At 37.1% G+C, this 16,558-nt stretch overlaps 1 protein-coding gene across 1 annotated transcript in view; it reads right to left on the bottom strand.

The window, feature by feature from the left end:
• OCA2 (OCA2 melanosomal transmembrane protein) overlaps window positions 1-16,558 on the bottom strand; it is a 160,126-nt gene that overhangs the window by 91,983 nt on the left and 51,585 nt on the right. Inside the window, exons 10-14 of the mRNA XM_005486403.4 lie at window positions 15,938-16,003; window positions 14,785-14,841; window positions 13,395-13,519; window positions 9,655-9,793; window positions 591-723 (exon numbers count right to left, since the gene is read on the bottom strand). Coding sequence (XP_005486460.2) covers window positions 591-723; window positions 9,655-9,793; window positions 13,395-13,519; window positions 14,785-14,841; window positions 15,938-16,003 — 520 coding nt within the window. The remainder of the gene's footprint in view (window positions 1-590; window positions 724-9,654; window positions 9,794-13,394; window positions 13,520-14,784; window positions 14,842-15,937; window positions 16,004-16,558) is intronic.

Raw genomic sequence — 16,558 nt, 5'->3', positions numbered from 1 at the left:
GATATAAAAAGACATAGATTTAGTTCTACTGAATTTAGAAATTATGCACCAGGGAAATTTAAGGTAGGAAGAGCCATAGAGGCAAGCTGGGGAGGACTTGAAAAGTTCTGCTTTGATGAAATGTCTTTCACTGACCACAGACCGGTAAAAAGATTGCTGAAAAATTCAATGGAAGAAAACCATCAGCAAGGGAATATGTCAGTGCCCCATGTTTGTTGTAAGGGAAACCTGGGATATTTCTAAATCTTGCCTGTGAACTTGGCACCTTGAGCAGATATTGTCTGTTGCAACACAGAACATCCTGATACTCATACCTATGACTGTAATGAATGATGAAAAATATTCCTGCAAATTTTGTAAGATATTTAATAACTCATGTCAAAACCTCAGTCTTAGCACCAGAAAAACATCCAGTTGTAAAAATCAGAAAATATCACAAGTAAAAATAAAATATGAATTATTAGTTGAAAAGTTAATGTTCAGATAACGAGGAGGGTGGGCACTTCCATCTGAAGACATTGTAGTAGCCACTACTCGGTTTCCATTTAGCACATATTCAGTGCAACAACATAACTTTTTTTCACACTTACCAACAATTTCACTTGGCTCCTTATTGTAAAGTTTTTTGTTCCAGTAAAGAAGTCTGAGAAAAGGAAAGGAGACCAGAACAACAAGGCAGATACCCAAAAACATATGCCCTGTGAAGGCTGCAAAATCCAATCCCTGAAAATAAAAACAAAAACCTAAATTAAAAATCACTTATTTTTCTATATTACCTACAGGGAAAAGCATTCAGCTTTATGTACATTAACAATCAATAATAACTATAAAGCAATATAGTAAGTTCCAAGTACAGTATCTGCTGTATTTCATCTGTTTCAAGGAGACAAGCCACATTAAAATTTAATTCAAAGAACATTGCATTACAAGTTACTCTGAAACACACCTACTGTTCCTGAAATGTACAGTACAAAACCCAAACTGAATCATTAACGTTTTCTTCTCACTTAAATTACTTTAAATTCATTTCAAATCACTCAAAGTCTCAGAAATAGTTGAATTTTAATTATCAGGTTTTGTTTAAACTGGTGAAAACAGAAATGCTTACAATAATTCTATTTGAACCATTCTTCTACAATAGAAGTATTATATGTTAATATTGTATTTATTCCTCTTTCTGGTAATAAATGAACCTAATTCTTTGTATTTCGCACAGTGAAACCTTTTAATGAAGGGGTTTTAAATAAGTAGAATGTATTAAAAGGCTGAACATATTAATTACTTCCAAGCAATAAGGATGCACAGTGACAGTTTGTCCTAAAACTTTGAAGTTTGCCATGCTGTGAGTAGAACATTGGACTAACTGACCTCTAGGGTCCCTTTCAATTGAGTTTTTACATTTTTCCATACTGCTCACATTGTAGGGGATCAGGGTTAGCCTTTGGGCTGGGCTTTTCTGAAGCAGCCATGACTTGCCTCTCCAAAAGAAGTTACCCATGAAGCTCCAAGGAGGATCACATCCAAGTAGTTTGGTAGGAGGGAACTCTGTTATATCCAAAAACGGAGGCTGTCTGAACTGGTGATCCCAGCAGAGCAGGCCTGTGACACCTGGAATAAAGCCTTGCTCAAGCCCAGGATAGCACAGGTTGTCCCAGCTGAATTTTCAGCACACCCACTGATTTCCCAGAGACTCTGGAGAGTTAGTTGATGGTAGGATCTCCCTGTGACACACCACTATGTCTCTATTGTTCCCTGATTTTTAACTATGAGTTTCCTATAGGCCCTTTGGTAATTCCAATACATATTAAAAACAGCTTCCCTTGTAGTATCAGCTGTTACCTCGTGTGTTAAGACTGTTGGAAACTTGCTGCTTTAAATATGTGTTCTTCTATATTGTCAAATGCTAAAAGAATTTATGTGGAAAATTTCCTAGTTGAAATGTCTCTGGTTCAAAAAAGGAAGAAAAAGTTTCTCTATTGCACCACAGGGCATAATAAAAAGACATAACACAAGAAACTGATGACAGTCATAAAGAACTTTCATAGCCAGATAAAGATTGGTGCTCTTTGGCAAAAAAAAATCCATAGCTTGCAGACAGTCAAATAAATCTCAAACAATAAATATGTGGACCTAGGATTAGAATTTGATCCTATTAAAATACAGGTTTAAGCTTCCTGAGGTAATATCATCCCTACTTGCTATTTAATAGTAGATTCCTTGACTCTTCTACTCTGCAGACACTGAAAGGTGAAACTATACCTGTCCTTTCGTTGGCCTTTTGCTGTAACTTAACAGCATAAAAGACATTGCTTTTATGAAAGCAGAAGGAAGACTCTTCAGGAACTGGATGAAATCATTTTAAGAATTGGACAGAAAAAAGTCACACCACAAAGAAAAATAATGTACCTTCATTCAGTTTGCCTACATGATAGGTCAGCCACTTAGGTGTCTTACATCTTTGTAAGATAGTTTTTACAAATCAGTTTTTACAGAGATTGGCCTCTGGGCATCAAGTTAAGATTCAGAGCTACAGGAGATATTTCTATGAGGGATGAAAACAACATTCATAACTCTAGGAAATTTACAAATTAATAAAAAAAGGATTCCTGCAAAGGCTCAGTGTTTGTGAGACCAGCCCCCAAAGTGTACAAGCTCTACATCCCCCATGTTTATTTCCTAAATGAAAACCATTGACAATAAATTGATAATAAATCTATCTAAATATAAATCTATTTAAATATATCTAATATATCTAAATATAGATATGATTCTATCTGAACCCATCTATATATGGGTTGCCTCTAAGATTATAGCCAAAAAGAAAGATCATAAAATTTTGGGCAGAAAAAGAAGAACTTTAAACCTCAAAAGTTGAACTGGCTTTAGTTCAGAAATTTTCCAACTTTGACAGTGTGCCATTAAACAACTCAGGAAGTAAGAAAAATCATTACTGACTTTTGTATGGTCTCTAAAATAGCAAAGAGAGGTAGGAAGCCAAAGCTATTTAAGCTGGTAAAACACTGAAGCTACACCAGCCAAAATGGAAATGCCTAAACCCGACTGGAAAAAAGAGCTATCCTCTTAAAGAAAAAATGACTGGAAAACAGGTGGCTAAAGAGCAATAAAATAGTTAGGAGTAGTCAGATTATACTCAGTACAGAATTACCAGAATGAGGAAAATTACTTTTGCACTCAGACTAGTCTCATAAAAAAGCAGTGGAGATGAAATTTTTCTTAGACTGGCCAGCTACCAGGCCAAATATGATGGTAGAAATTCTCTGTAGAAATACACAGAAATAAAGATAAATGCTAAAGTAGGTAGTAAAAAAGATAAATAGGAACCCAATGAATTCTTGGTAACCCTCAAGTTTAAATATGTGATGTCTTCGTCACATATTAAAGGATCTTGACTTTAAGGAAGTAGCTTATTGCAAGTAAACACAAATACAAAAAGCCACTTGCCTTTACATTTTTTTATTATCACACCTATTTCAAAGGAAAAAGAATTGTGTCTGGTTCCTGAAATGCCACGATGCAGAGGCTTCTCAAAAAAATACAGCAGAAGAAATACATCGCTTGAAACCCACAAAATTAATTTCTTGATGAAGAGAATCAGCTCAACCCGGTAAGCAAACTAAAATGCTGAGGTCTGACTCATAGCTGAAAGGAATTGAAATGAGATAGAGATCTCAGTACCCTGAAAAAAAAATCAGGATTAACACAGCTTCATGACATAAGAGCTGACGTAGATAAGCCTTGAAAGTGATTTGCAGACACCATCACAAGAAGAAAAAAAAATATCTACTAGATTTTTGGTATCATATCCAAGAGCTTATCCAAACTTTTCAGAGGGAGTAGCTGGGCTGAGATTCAGGATTTTGTTAAAGTTCATAATATCAGCACATTGATCTTCATATCTCTGAGATCCCTGGTGAAAAAGAAAACATACTGCTCTGCTCTTACTGCATAACAGCTTTCCAATTCAGCTGAAACAAGTTGTTTTCTAACAAGGAGTGTGCCTATTTCAGGACAGAGCTTGCATGACAGGATTGTCAGTGATAATGTGAGGCTGGATTCAGCTCTCTTCCCACCCCTTGCTCCCAGCTTTCCTCCCCATTACCTCCTTGCTTTGATCCACAAGAGACAGTGAGTGAAAAGGAATCCTGATCAGCCTTGGACAGCTGATGCCCTGTAGCCATGGAGGCTGAGGACTACCAAATGCACTACTTTTTTATGGCTGATATCAGAAAGGCTGAAATACAGTGAAATACAGACTGCTGCCTTCCTTGATGCTTTGGGCTGGGTGCTTAACCCCAGTCTCTCTGCAACACAGGGAATATATTTTCAGGGAAAAGGAAGGCTGATTTCACACCAAGCATTGTCAGATCACTGGTAGCCAGCTGGCAGCCTCCTGGGGAACTTTAGAAGACTAAAAGGTTTTCACTGTACCACAGATACCATGGATGCAGCAGAGGATACCTAGGTCATGGCACAGTTGCTTCATCAGTTGCCCCTGTTCCTTTTCCCACACCCCAGAAAGGACACACAGCTTCTCCACAGAGCCTACATTCATACCCTTTGTGGCTGTGGATAGCACATTTTATACTTGCTGAGTCTTCTGCGCTGCTGGGGCCAGGATCCAGCATTGTAAAAAAGAGCTCCCCATGTCTCCTACATACAACAAAAAGTCATTTTCACAAAGATTTTCTTTTCCTGCACAATAGAGTGGAATAGAATTGACATGCACAATAGGCAAGAAATATTTTTCTTCCAGGAGATTTCAATCTATGAGATAAATACAAAACACGCTTCAAATGTCCCTTACTTCAGGCTATGATGATTGTGTCAAATTCTTCCTATTCCCCAATCAGGAGAATATCTAAAGATTTTGTTTTAGCAAGACAACAGCCTAAAGGTTCTACTGCCTACAGATTCAGAGCTGAAACAGAGTGGGAATCTTTACTTGGTTTACAGTTTAAAATGCAAAGTCAAATATATCAATTTCATATTAGGAGGAAGCATCTCCTAAAATTCTAGCTTCTTATCATCTTGGTTATTATTTTTTTCATTGCTTCTGGAGATGTGAAATTAAATTCTAGTAATTCAGACCTTTCCATAAGGAATCTGCCTATTTAGAGCAATGAAAAAGCAAAACTTATAGCTATGTGCAGCAATTTAGGGAGCAGCAAGTACTGTTTCTAGCCAGAATTCCCTTACTTAATATTTTAAAACTAATAAAATGAAGAAGAGCAAGAGTAATTTATTATTTCTACACTGGCTTAAACATCCCTTCTAGCTGAGTGACTAAGATCTGCATTGTCTCTCATGGGAGCTGCTCATGATGTCACTGAGCCAGAAACCACTGATGTCTAACACAGTTACATGAAGATAATGTTTATTTGAGACACGGATGAATCTCCTTTCTTGTGTTGCATTATGCTCTTTAATGATTACTACATGCATAGATGGTAAAAATTCTGAAATCAGAGGTAAGCCCATACATTTTAGTTCATAAACTTTAATTACACTAATAAGTGTAATTTTCTCTTGAGAAAAGGAATCAATCAAACATCAACAGAAGGGGTAGAGTTCTACAAATTGATTAAAAGTTTTAACAAGCTTGTATCCAGCAAACTCAACAAAAATAGCCTACTAAACCATGGGAATCCATTTTATCAGTGCTTGAAATATCTGTAAAACTTCATAAATAGGATTTTCTCTTCTCTTTTTTTTTTTTCAGAAGTTCCTACTTGCATTCATAAATTTTTGGTACCATAATTTCTCATTAAATACAACCAGCTAATATCACATCATGCTAAATTCCATCATGAAGGCTGAAAGTCTCTAAAAGGCAGCACAGGAAAACCTGATGTCTGTCAGTTTCGCAGGAAATTCCTGTTAAATGGCAGGAATAATTCTGAGTGGTATGCTGAAACCCCCAAATCCTCATCAGACATCAGATTAACAGCACAAGCTTTATCACATGCTAACAAAACAGTAAATAAAAGGATATAGCCCAGTGGCTAGCATTTGCTAAAACTGCCTTTGCTTTTATGATTACTTCTTTTATTCAGATTTAGCTTGGACACACCAGTGCACATGTTCACTATCGCTTTGTTCACAGCATCATTTTGCTCTGGAGACCTATTTGCCATCCATTCTTTGAAGAACTGGAAATCACACCCTGTGCTTAGAGCACAGCAACTTCTGATCTCAAAGGTGTGTTTGTAGAAGTTCATGAAGTTCCCAAATACAGAAGATTTGCTGTTCAATCCTTCTGAGAGCAAGGACCATATCTAACTGGTTCATGCTCTATCGTGCGTACACACATGGAGTTCCTGAAGTCTGAAGCCCATATTTCTTCAAAATAAAAATATAATTTTGTTAACAGTGGCCATTCTGTAGCAGCACTCTGAAGATGATAAAACATTAAAAAATGTTTTCTATTCACTAAACACGTTTTCCATTTGCTCTTATCCTGAAATCAAAACATAAATGCTGTTTTGTGAAAATTCTTCCAACTTCAACTAAGAACAGCAGAGAACACAACAAATCTTCCTCTCCTATTATGCAAATGTTCCACTGATTCCAGTCATGATGGTAGGGAATATGTCAGGATTATAAATTAGCAACAGCTAAAAAGAAAATATCCTTTTGACATTCATTTGCATCTCAAGACAAGTAAAGAGACTTATCGCTACATTTTAATGAGCAAAATGTTACAAAAATCTTATTTATTCAAACATGGTTTAAATAAAATATTTTTAATATTATGCTAGTTTTCCCCAGAAGCTAGGGAGAAAAGTCTCTCCAGCACCACAGTAAACAGAAAGTAAAACATTTCTAACACTGTAACCAGATAACAGCACCCAAAGTAACAAGGCTGCATTTCATTACATATTGATATAAAAGCCAAGGTTTCCTACAAAAGTGTAAACTTGCATAATATTTTGCTTGAACACTTTTAGAGGTTGATGTACAGCAGTAAAAGTTCAGGAAGACCGGTAAAATTCTCTTCCTGATAGCACCTAAACAAAGTAGAAAACCAAATCATCTACATAGGACAGTTAACTATTCAACTTCCTGCAGGGGCAGTTGTCCAAGTACTCCTGTACTTACTGTGCAAAAATGACACTAAGAGAATGAAAAGAAGAATTTCAACAAAAATATCAAGTAGAAAAATTTCTAGAATTTCTAGAATGTCCATAATGCTAAAAAGAGGTAAAAATCAAGTATTTTCTATAGAAAACACCATAATAGAAACTATAAAATATACTACATGAAGGAGTGTTTCTAAGATGTCATTAATTCATTCAAGAACTTTTAGCTCTGAAAGAGCTAAAAAAAAAAAGAATAAAATAAATTTTACTTGGTATTAGTGTAGTAGGCTCCCCATGCATTTTAGACACAGAACTGTGCTAGCTCATGTTACCCTTCTGCACAGCACCTTTTACTAGAAGTAGTTTCAGAAACAAGACAGCAATGTCTACATTTCTCCTTCTGATCTAAAGAGAGCATGCTGGAGCAGGTGGACAAAATTAGGAATGCAGCTATTAGTTGAACAGCTCAGACTGTAAGAGGCCAGATGGTCCAGCTCCCTCTCTGACCTCTCTCTTGGCTTTATCCAGTTACCCCAGCCAGCACTCTCCCAGGCAAATCTCCTTTACAAGGGGTGAGCCCTAAGCATACCCCAGACCACGACACTCTGCCTCAGGACCAAGGATAGGTCTTTGGCCCTCTTTTGTTTATGTACATAGATATAACAGCTGAGAATATAGAAAAGAAGCAGTGTGAATTCTGTGACCCTGTGTTGAACCTAATCTATTTCACTACATTCTTATTCCTGTGATGCAGCAAAAGATCTGAAAATAATCCAGACTGAAAACATCTGGAAAGATTTTTGTGCTTGTTTCAGATATAGAATTTGCTATAATATCATATTTGCCAGGGTATTTATACATCTGAGTTCTCCTAAAAATATCAATAGCTCAAACAAGAAAAATGTAACATGGTTTCTTTTCAATTGCAATTGCTTAATTATCTCCCATGTTTATAGCCACTTCTAAAGGTTCTACAGAAATTATGAGTTTCTGAGTATTTAGGAAAATTACCTGCATGGCAAGTGCTAATTATTCTCTTTTAGATCTGAAGTTTTAAATAGGTGCACAGATTTCACATCTAAAATTGAAAACTTAGCTAGCAAGTTCTCAGCTAACAGTAAATATTACAGTCTTCAAAGTAGCCATCCAAACTAGCCAACTGCAGGACATTTCAAAAATTTTGATGGCAAACATTCAGTTTATTAAATACTACAAACTTTCAAAGACCTTTCACAACCTGGACAGTACTTAATTAATTCGAGTGCATTCAATTAATTAGAAGAGATCTTTCTTTCACAGAGCAATAGAAACATAAGTGACTCCAAATGCAAAAAAAACCCCCAAAACATAAACTTAAGATTTTGTACTACAACTCCCTCATCCACTTGCACAGTTGTTTTTACACTAGCTCAATGAACACTAAATTTCTCTATAATTTATTTTGGGGGGGGGGGGGGTTATGATGCCTGCCCAAAACAGAAAGCTCCTCCCTGGCGTCCTTACAGATGTGCCCATTACATACATTACTGCCTGTTCCATGGTGCTGCATGTTGGTGAGAAGGAGGGCAGATCTGCCCCATGCCAGGGGGTGCTGCCCCTGGCATCCTGAGCACACTGCCTCCCTGCTGCCCCACAGCACACCAGGGAAAGGAGGTGGCAAACTGTACCAGAGGCAGAAGGAAGGCTTGATGCCCTCATGTGCAGGCATAGCAGGGATAGCTGAAAGCACAGAAAACTCAGCAAACTCAGCTCCATGCTGATGCTGATGGCTGAAAACACTTGCCAGCAGTGCCACAGCCACTCCACAGGGCAGAGAGACCGATGTGGGTGGGAAGAAATGGTGGGAGTGGGATGCTCCTGCTGGATTGTTCATGTCCTGCAGCCCCATCCAGCACCAGAGCTTTCCCATTGGCACCAGCCACCCAGCAAACAATAGAAGACCCAAGAGTTGGAAGCTGAAATCTGTCTCTGCAGCCTGGAGATAGCAAAATGTCGTCAGGAGGTGGGAGCCAGCTGCAGCCTGTGCTGCACGGGAGAAGCAGCCACCCCCCTCTCACGCCCCACATCCCCTTGGGCTGTGCTTCAAGGATAAAGTACCTTATGTGTGTCGTGGCTCTACAGGGGCAGAGCAACCTCTCTGTAAAATGTGAAATTGTCTCAGATTTAACTTCTGAAAGCAAACCTATACAGAGAAAATGGATGGATTTTCATCTTCATTTTCACATTTTTGGTTTTTTGCAACTTGTTGCCCTGTCTGCAGCCCTTCGTTGTTCTGCTTCTTTCCTCACTTTGCCATTAATATGGAAATTCTCATCAACAACAAAAAACGGAAACTGGTATTCTCGGTCCAGATCAAAAGGTCTATTCTTCATCACTATTTTGTCCCCAAAAGATCACTCTCTTCTGTCTGATAATCCTACTAAAAAAGAAGTAGCATGGCAAAAAAAGTGGATTATGGTCTGTTTATATGGCTGTCTAGGGGAAGAGAAGAATCAACATTGCATAAGTCAACATCATTACTTAATTTTAGTAGCCAAACAACTGCAGTACATACCCTCCTCCTCAGCTCCTGCTTTGAAACAATAATCACATTTGGAGGATCCCCAACAGCAGTGGCAGCCCCCCCAATATTTGTGAAGATTACTTCTGCAATCAGGACGTGCCTAGGATCAAGATTAAGTACTTCACAGAGCCTGCAGTGTAAAGATAATGAAATTAACTTCTTATCCCATGGATAAATTACCTTAAATATTAAAATGCACAAAAATTACAAAATGCAGTCATTTCACAGACAAATGGTAAGATTTTAAACATAATGTGTCAATAAATGTTATGTTAAAAAGCATTTATTGTGCTAAAGTAACTATAACAATGTAAATGAAAATTTATGGATTTTCTTTACATTTAAAATGCAGTTATCAATGCCAACAAAATTGATGCATTTAATTCAAAGTAATCAACTATTACAAGAATCAGACTACACAGAAAATAGCATTTCAAATTTTCACTGTGATACAGCTTCTGAAACCATGGTCCTTAAGCTGCACTGACCTGTGGAAAACTATTCTGGTCAACCACAAGCTCTGCACTCAGCAACAGTGATTAACTTTCTTATGGGAAGCAGTGGTAGAGGATTGTGCGGGCTGCCTATTAGCCATGAATTATCTATTAGAGACTTCAGCTTTCAGGCTAGTTTATTCAGTTTATTCTGTTCCTATTTTCCTCCTTCTCTAAAGCTTGATCATGAGTATTTCTATTTGGGATGAAACAAGCAGAAAATACACATTCCTTTTGGTTAAAAAATTTGCAAAATGTTTTTAGCAGTTAAAATATATTTAATACTTCTTTGGTGGGATGACGCTTTGATAAGAAAAAGTAATTTGCTTCTTTAATAAGAAGCCCCTTAAAGTGCTCTGACAAACACAGGGGTTGACTCAGTAACCTCATGATCTGTTTGAACTCAGAGCCCACTTATGCAGAGTAATCTTCGCACAGATTACTCCAACTCACAAATTACATTTACGCACACACCAGCGTAATCCGCTCTGTCCTGAACTACGTTTGACTTTAAACTGGGGCTCTGCTAATAAAAGCTGAAAGTTAAAGTCACACCTAAGCACTTTGGAGTAAGAAACAACTGCTTTCTTCCTCTCAACTTATCAAAAAGTTCCTCCAGAATGTAAAGATGGAGGCCACACTTAAATTATTGTCCCCTGTATCTCATAGTCAAGGGGGGAAAGAAAGAGTGTGCAGGAAGAATGCTTTCTCACTGCAGTGCTCCCACACATTTCCCTGAAAGAAGGGTTGAACTTCACTGTTTAGCCTAAGTCTGTGTTATTAAAACCTATATTTCAAAGAGAAAAGACTATTGCAAAAAAGCTTAACCTGATTCACTTACACTATCACCAAGAGTGTCAATTTAAAACTCAGAAAAAACAATCTGAGATGGGGTATATGTCAGTACATAAAGACTCTGGAAAATAATAACTGTGCAAAAATTACACTATTTCCTCAGCAGCATGAAATCATTCAGTTAAAGGGCACTTTGTAGCACTACTGGTTCAAATGTATCAATTGTGATACAAGACCACAATTGTACATGCAATTTTGATTCCATTGCTCCTTGATTTCCCAGTATTTCCAAATATAAGCTAAACTTTTCTTTAGTGATTCTTTCTTTTTGATGGGCCTAGTGGTATTTTAAAAAGAGAATTCTAAAGTAAGAAAAGGCTAAGCCCAAAGTGTCAATCCATCAGAACATCTTAGCTAGATGGCAGGATCTCAGTTCCTCAGTTTACTTATCCTGGTTACATAATTCCTCATGTGTAAAAACATTAGCCATTTCCACTTCTCAATAAGAAAGTATCTTGAAAATAAGCAACAGCCAAAAGGAGGTAGTTATTACCTTTTTTAGCAGGTTACTACAAAATGCAGAGTGAAACTATCATGTTTTAGGCCTTATCATAGGAAATATAAGCCCTAATGTTTGCAGAGTCAGTACAATTTTCTGCAAGCTTTATCTCCATGGCAATGGAGACTGCACAGTACAACACAGTGAAGCTGTAGACAATGGCAGTAAGATAAAGAAAATGACCCCCAGCATGAAGCTTTTTGAAGTAAGCAATTATTTAGTTTTAGTAGGTGAGATAAAATTTTATTTTAGTTTTGATAGTGATTAAAATACAAATGTTTCCCACATACTGAGTTTCCCCTTCTTCAGTCTTACAGGCTCATTTAGCGTAAAACAAAAGGACTTAGTACATATTTAGTACAAAAGTCCATTACTTAAAGGTGACTGCAAAGGCAGAGGCTCTCCCTTCACAAGGATCCACATGGAGAAGATAAGAGGCAACAAGTACAAGGGAGAGATTTCACCTCAACATAAGAAAAACAATTTATGGTGAAAACAGTTAACCACTGGAAAAATCTCCCCAGGGATGTGGTAGAGTCCCCATCACTGGAGGTTTTTAACCACTGGAAAAATCTCCCCAGGGATGTGGTAGAGTCCCCATCACTGGAGGTTTTCAAGATGTAATTGGAGAGAGTGCCAGATAATCTCATCTAGCTTTCCTTTCCTATGAAAGGTTGGAACAAACAGCCTTTCGAGGTCCCTTCAACCTGGGCTATTCCGGGATTCTTTGAAAACAGAATAAATGTTACCATAGATCTGACTGTGAAAAGCTTTTTATGCTACATTGACTTCTGGATTTCAGTCAATTCCCAAATTATATTTATCCAAAATATTCTGTAACACAGCTAAAAAAAAAAACTTGGTGTTTAATAGCTCCAGTGCTGCTTACTGCTAGAAAATGCAATTATTGATTAGGGTGTGGCAAAGCCATCTCTTTAAAATATAATCAGACAGAAGACAAATGGACCTTTCATTCACCAGCTGTTTCCAGTCTAGAATAAATTTCACTTGCAAAATTGGGTTTTACTGCTTTACACTGCATTTTAAAAAGGGGGCATATCTTAATAGAATTTTGTGTACTTTAATGTGATAATGACTGCAAGCATTACATCCCTCAGGATAATTTCTAAAATACACTAGATCTTTCCAAAACTGAACTGGATTAAACAGATTTGCCTGACTACACACAGGTTAAATTCAGGTTAAACAGTAATTTATAATCCCACACTGATTAAATGTAGTTGCATATAACATGTTATTAATTTACAGAAATCTGAAGTAATTAAATTCATGGTTGTCTGCTCAAAGTTCCAAATATCTAATCTCAAACTGTGCAATTAAGCAGTAGTCATCCCAATGACATGATCACCAACAGGAATAAAATTCAGATTTTCATATTCAAGAGCAAGTTGTAAGATGAAATATGGACTTTTCAAAAATTTGTTTGTCACTAATATTAAAAGGGATAACAACTTCACTAAAACATAATTTACTATCTAATATTGTATATAAATACCAGCCAGCAATTAATAAAGCAGCTTTAATTAAAAAATTCTGCCTGCTTTACAGGAGAAAAAAAATCATCTACTAGGGATCATTTGGTGCAATATGCTATTGCCATTGAAATATGAAGACAAGCCAGAACAGTTAGCTGCCAAGGCAGTGTTCACAGTTTTCAGATATGTTCTCAATATTAATGCAAAGGCAAAAGACAATCCATTCTTCTGAAAGTGCTAGCTTTTTATTCTACAAAATAAGAGTATTTGAAGCTCTAATTTCCATTTAAATGATTAAGAAAACCTCCAAACAAATATTTTGCAGACATGTCTACTACTGATTGCTGGCTATAAAAGACCAAGTCCAAATCCATAACAATAAAATACCTTATGGTTACTGGAGTAAAGAGCAGCATAGTGGTAACATTGTCCAAAAATGCAGAGAGAATTGCAGCAATAAGGCACAGAAGCGTAATCATGGCCCACACCTTGCCTCGAGAGAACCGATAAGCCTAGGAAAAACAAACAGAAGCAGAATTAATGGACTGCATCCCTCCAGCTTAGATTTCAAGAAATTGTAGATAAAGCAACTTGATCAAAGTTGAACAACAATGAACTCAGAGCATTTACTATTCCTTTACTATTACTCCAACAGCATCCTCTCCAATACTAAATAATTTGGCAAGAAAATAATTCATGGAAGTGGACAAACAATCCCATCACACAAACAAAGAAACAAGTCTGAAGAAGCACCACATCCTGCTGCCAGTCATAAAGGGGTCAGTGGCAGGAGAAGGGCTGAGCCTCCATCTTCTGCCTGCATGCCCAGGTGAACTAACAGGGTTTAGACCTCCCTTCCTCTCCACACCTGGGACACATTGCCCATCCTCAGAGCAGCACTGCTGGAGTGAATCCAGAGGGGGGCCACAAACATGATCAAAACACTGGAGCACCTCTCCTACAAGAACCGGCTGGAAGAAGCCTGTATTACTCAGCCTGGCAAAGAGAAGGCTCCAGGGTCACTTTCCAGCACCTAAAGAGGGGTAATAAGACAGCTGGGGGGGAGACTCTGGGCAAGGGTGTGTAGTGATCAGACAAGAGGGATTGGCTTTAAACAGAGAGAGTAGGCTTAGATCAGATATTAGAAATTCTTTACTGTGAGGAGGGTGAGACTACAACAGGTTACCCAGAGAAGCTTTGGATGCCCCATCCCTGGAAGTGTTCAAGTCCAGGCTGGATGGAGTTTCAAGAAACCTGCTCTAGTGGAAAGTGTCCTTGACCATGGCAGGGGGATTGGAACAAGATCATTAACGTTTCTTCCAACCCAAACCATTCTCTAATTTTATGGTTGTGATGCTATGAATTACACTTTTCATGTAAACTTTTAAAAAGAGAATTCTTTTTACTGTGCAAAGGTCTGTGGCCACTTTTCATATGTGGTCATACAGTTAATGATAGTTCCCTGCCCCACTGCCAGGCATAGAGAGTTCAGCTACAGCAGAATTGCAGTCCTGGGGAAATCAGTGAAATATTCAGCTTAATAGTGCCCAAATGCTTGTGTACCCTACTGGGGACCTTTAACATTCTCCTGTAGAAATAGAATTTCATTAAGGGCTTCTTTTCATCCAAAAGGATTTTTCCAGTATTGCAACATGACCACTGTAATTTCTAATATGATAAGTATACACTGACCTTAGAAGGGTTCTTTAAGATTGTGCTTGGTGTGACAGATTTGAATAAATATTAACTTGATAAATCTAGTACCAAATAAACCCACCTTTACTGCACAGTAGTCAAAAAATCCAGTCTCTGAAAATATGGCCACCAAAACCATCTGCCAAAAGATGGGGAAAAATATAATCACTTGGAACTGATACATAAAAGTAATTGAATTATTACTCAAAACTAAAGCAAAGCAGATTGTGATACTGACAAATGGACTTCTTATCTGACACAACTTTGAGAATCTAATCACCCTTATATTAGAATATCCACTACAGCTGCCAAATATCTCTAGTTGATACATCATATGGTGAAATATACTTCTCAACATAAGGAGTCTGTAAATGTCATACCAGTCTAGTTGAATTTCATTTTTAGTGACTAATTGGGCATCATACATTAAGTACTCAAAGTATCTCTCCTACATCATTAATCAAGGAGAACCAGTAAGTGTGTTTGCTCTCTGCATTAATACTCCACAGAGCACAGAAGACAATGGCTTCAAGAAATGCTTGCATTTTCCCACATCTGGGAGGTCTCCTGTCCTTCTATCTTTGCTCTAAACATAATATATAATTTTTTTGCTTTCTTTTTCTGTAGGGAATGCAAGGAGCAAGGACCAGTGTCAGGAAATAAGAAAAGCTCAGAATGGAAACAGATAATTGTAATTTTGTCTCTGTATATTGTATATTTTGTGTTATAGTCTAATAGCACTTGGACAAGGTTTTTTACCACAAATAGCTCAAGGCAAAATGATTAAAATAATATATGATTAAAATCTCATCAGATATTACTTCTCCATTTCTGGCTTGCTTTTTTGTAGCTTCAGACAAAACAGTGAGACAGGAAACAACTCTTCCAGCAGAGTGTGTTTGAGGAAGGCTTTGAATAAACAAAATTAAAAAGAAAAATGAGAGTGATAATACTTGACCCTTAAACAAATCTTTCTGTTTATAAATCCCAAGGATGTTTTGAACATGTTGTCAATACAATTTCACAGATTTAAAAAAAAATAGTAAAGGATCAACATTTCAGAAGACTGTTTCAGAGGTCTGATCCTCATCCTTTTCGGTAAATTCCTTAAGACACAAATCTTTGTCATAAGCTGTCTGAGTAAAGTACAATCAACAAAGTGTTCTAAAGGAAACATCTCTGTACTGAATGCGACTATTTTGGCACATTTAGAGCAAAAGATACATTTTAGTTACCATTCCAAACAATAATGCCAGTGTCTCATAGTCAATCCACTCGACCACTTTGACCATACTTGGCCTCTGCAATCAAAAAATACAATTACAAGTGAATGCCACCTAACTTGTGATTAGCTATGACTTATAAACTCCACTTAATTAATGAACCATTTAAATAAATGTGATGGAAATTAATAAGTGTTCCTACAAGCTACATAAAAAGGACTCTTTATTATTGCCATTACTACTATTATTATTATTACTAATTCAAAGTACTGCTGGCATCCTAATCAGTCATTATCAGGCTATTGGTTGGTCTAGTTGTTCCTTACTTAACATTACAGAAATAAAAGATAACCAAATTACATGGTACACTGCAGTTCCCTTTTTGGTAAAAGAACAAAAGCATACCAATTCACCTGTGAACAAACTGGAGGGTATTAAAGGGAACATAGTAATGATGTGGTTATGAGAACAACTGAGAAAATCAATCTGATGTTTGACTATATATCAACCAAGAGTAAGCAGCAGGCGAAACAAAAGGGTTGGAACATGCAGGCATGAGATGTAATTATTTAGGGTAGTATAAAGTGTATTTCCATTTAGGTTTGCTCGGTAGCCTAACATTACTGAAAATAA

This window comes from Zonotrichia albicollis, chromosome 2 (genome assembly GCF_047830755.1).
Source record: "Zonotrichia albicollis isolate bZonAlb1 chromosome 2, bZonAlb1.hap1, whole genome shotgun sequence".
Taxonomy (NCBI): domain Eukaryota; kingdom Metazoa; phylum Chordata; class Aves; order Passeriformes; family Passerellidae; genus Zonotrichia; species Zonotrichia albicollis.
Note: the sequence above shows the minus strand (reverse complement) of the source record. Positions and strands in the feature narration are given on the sequence as shown.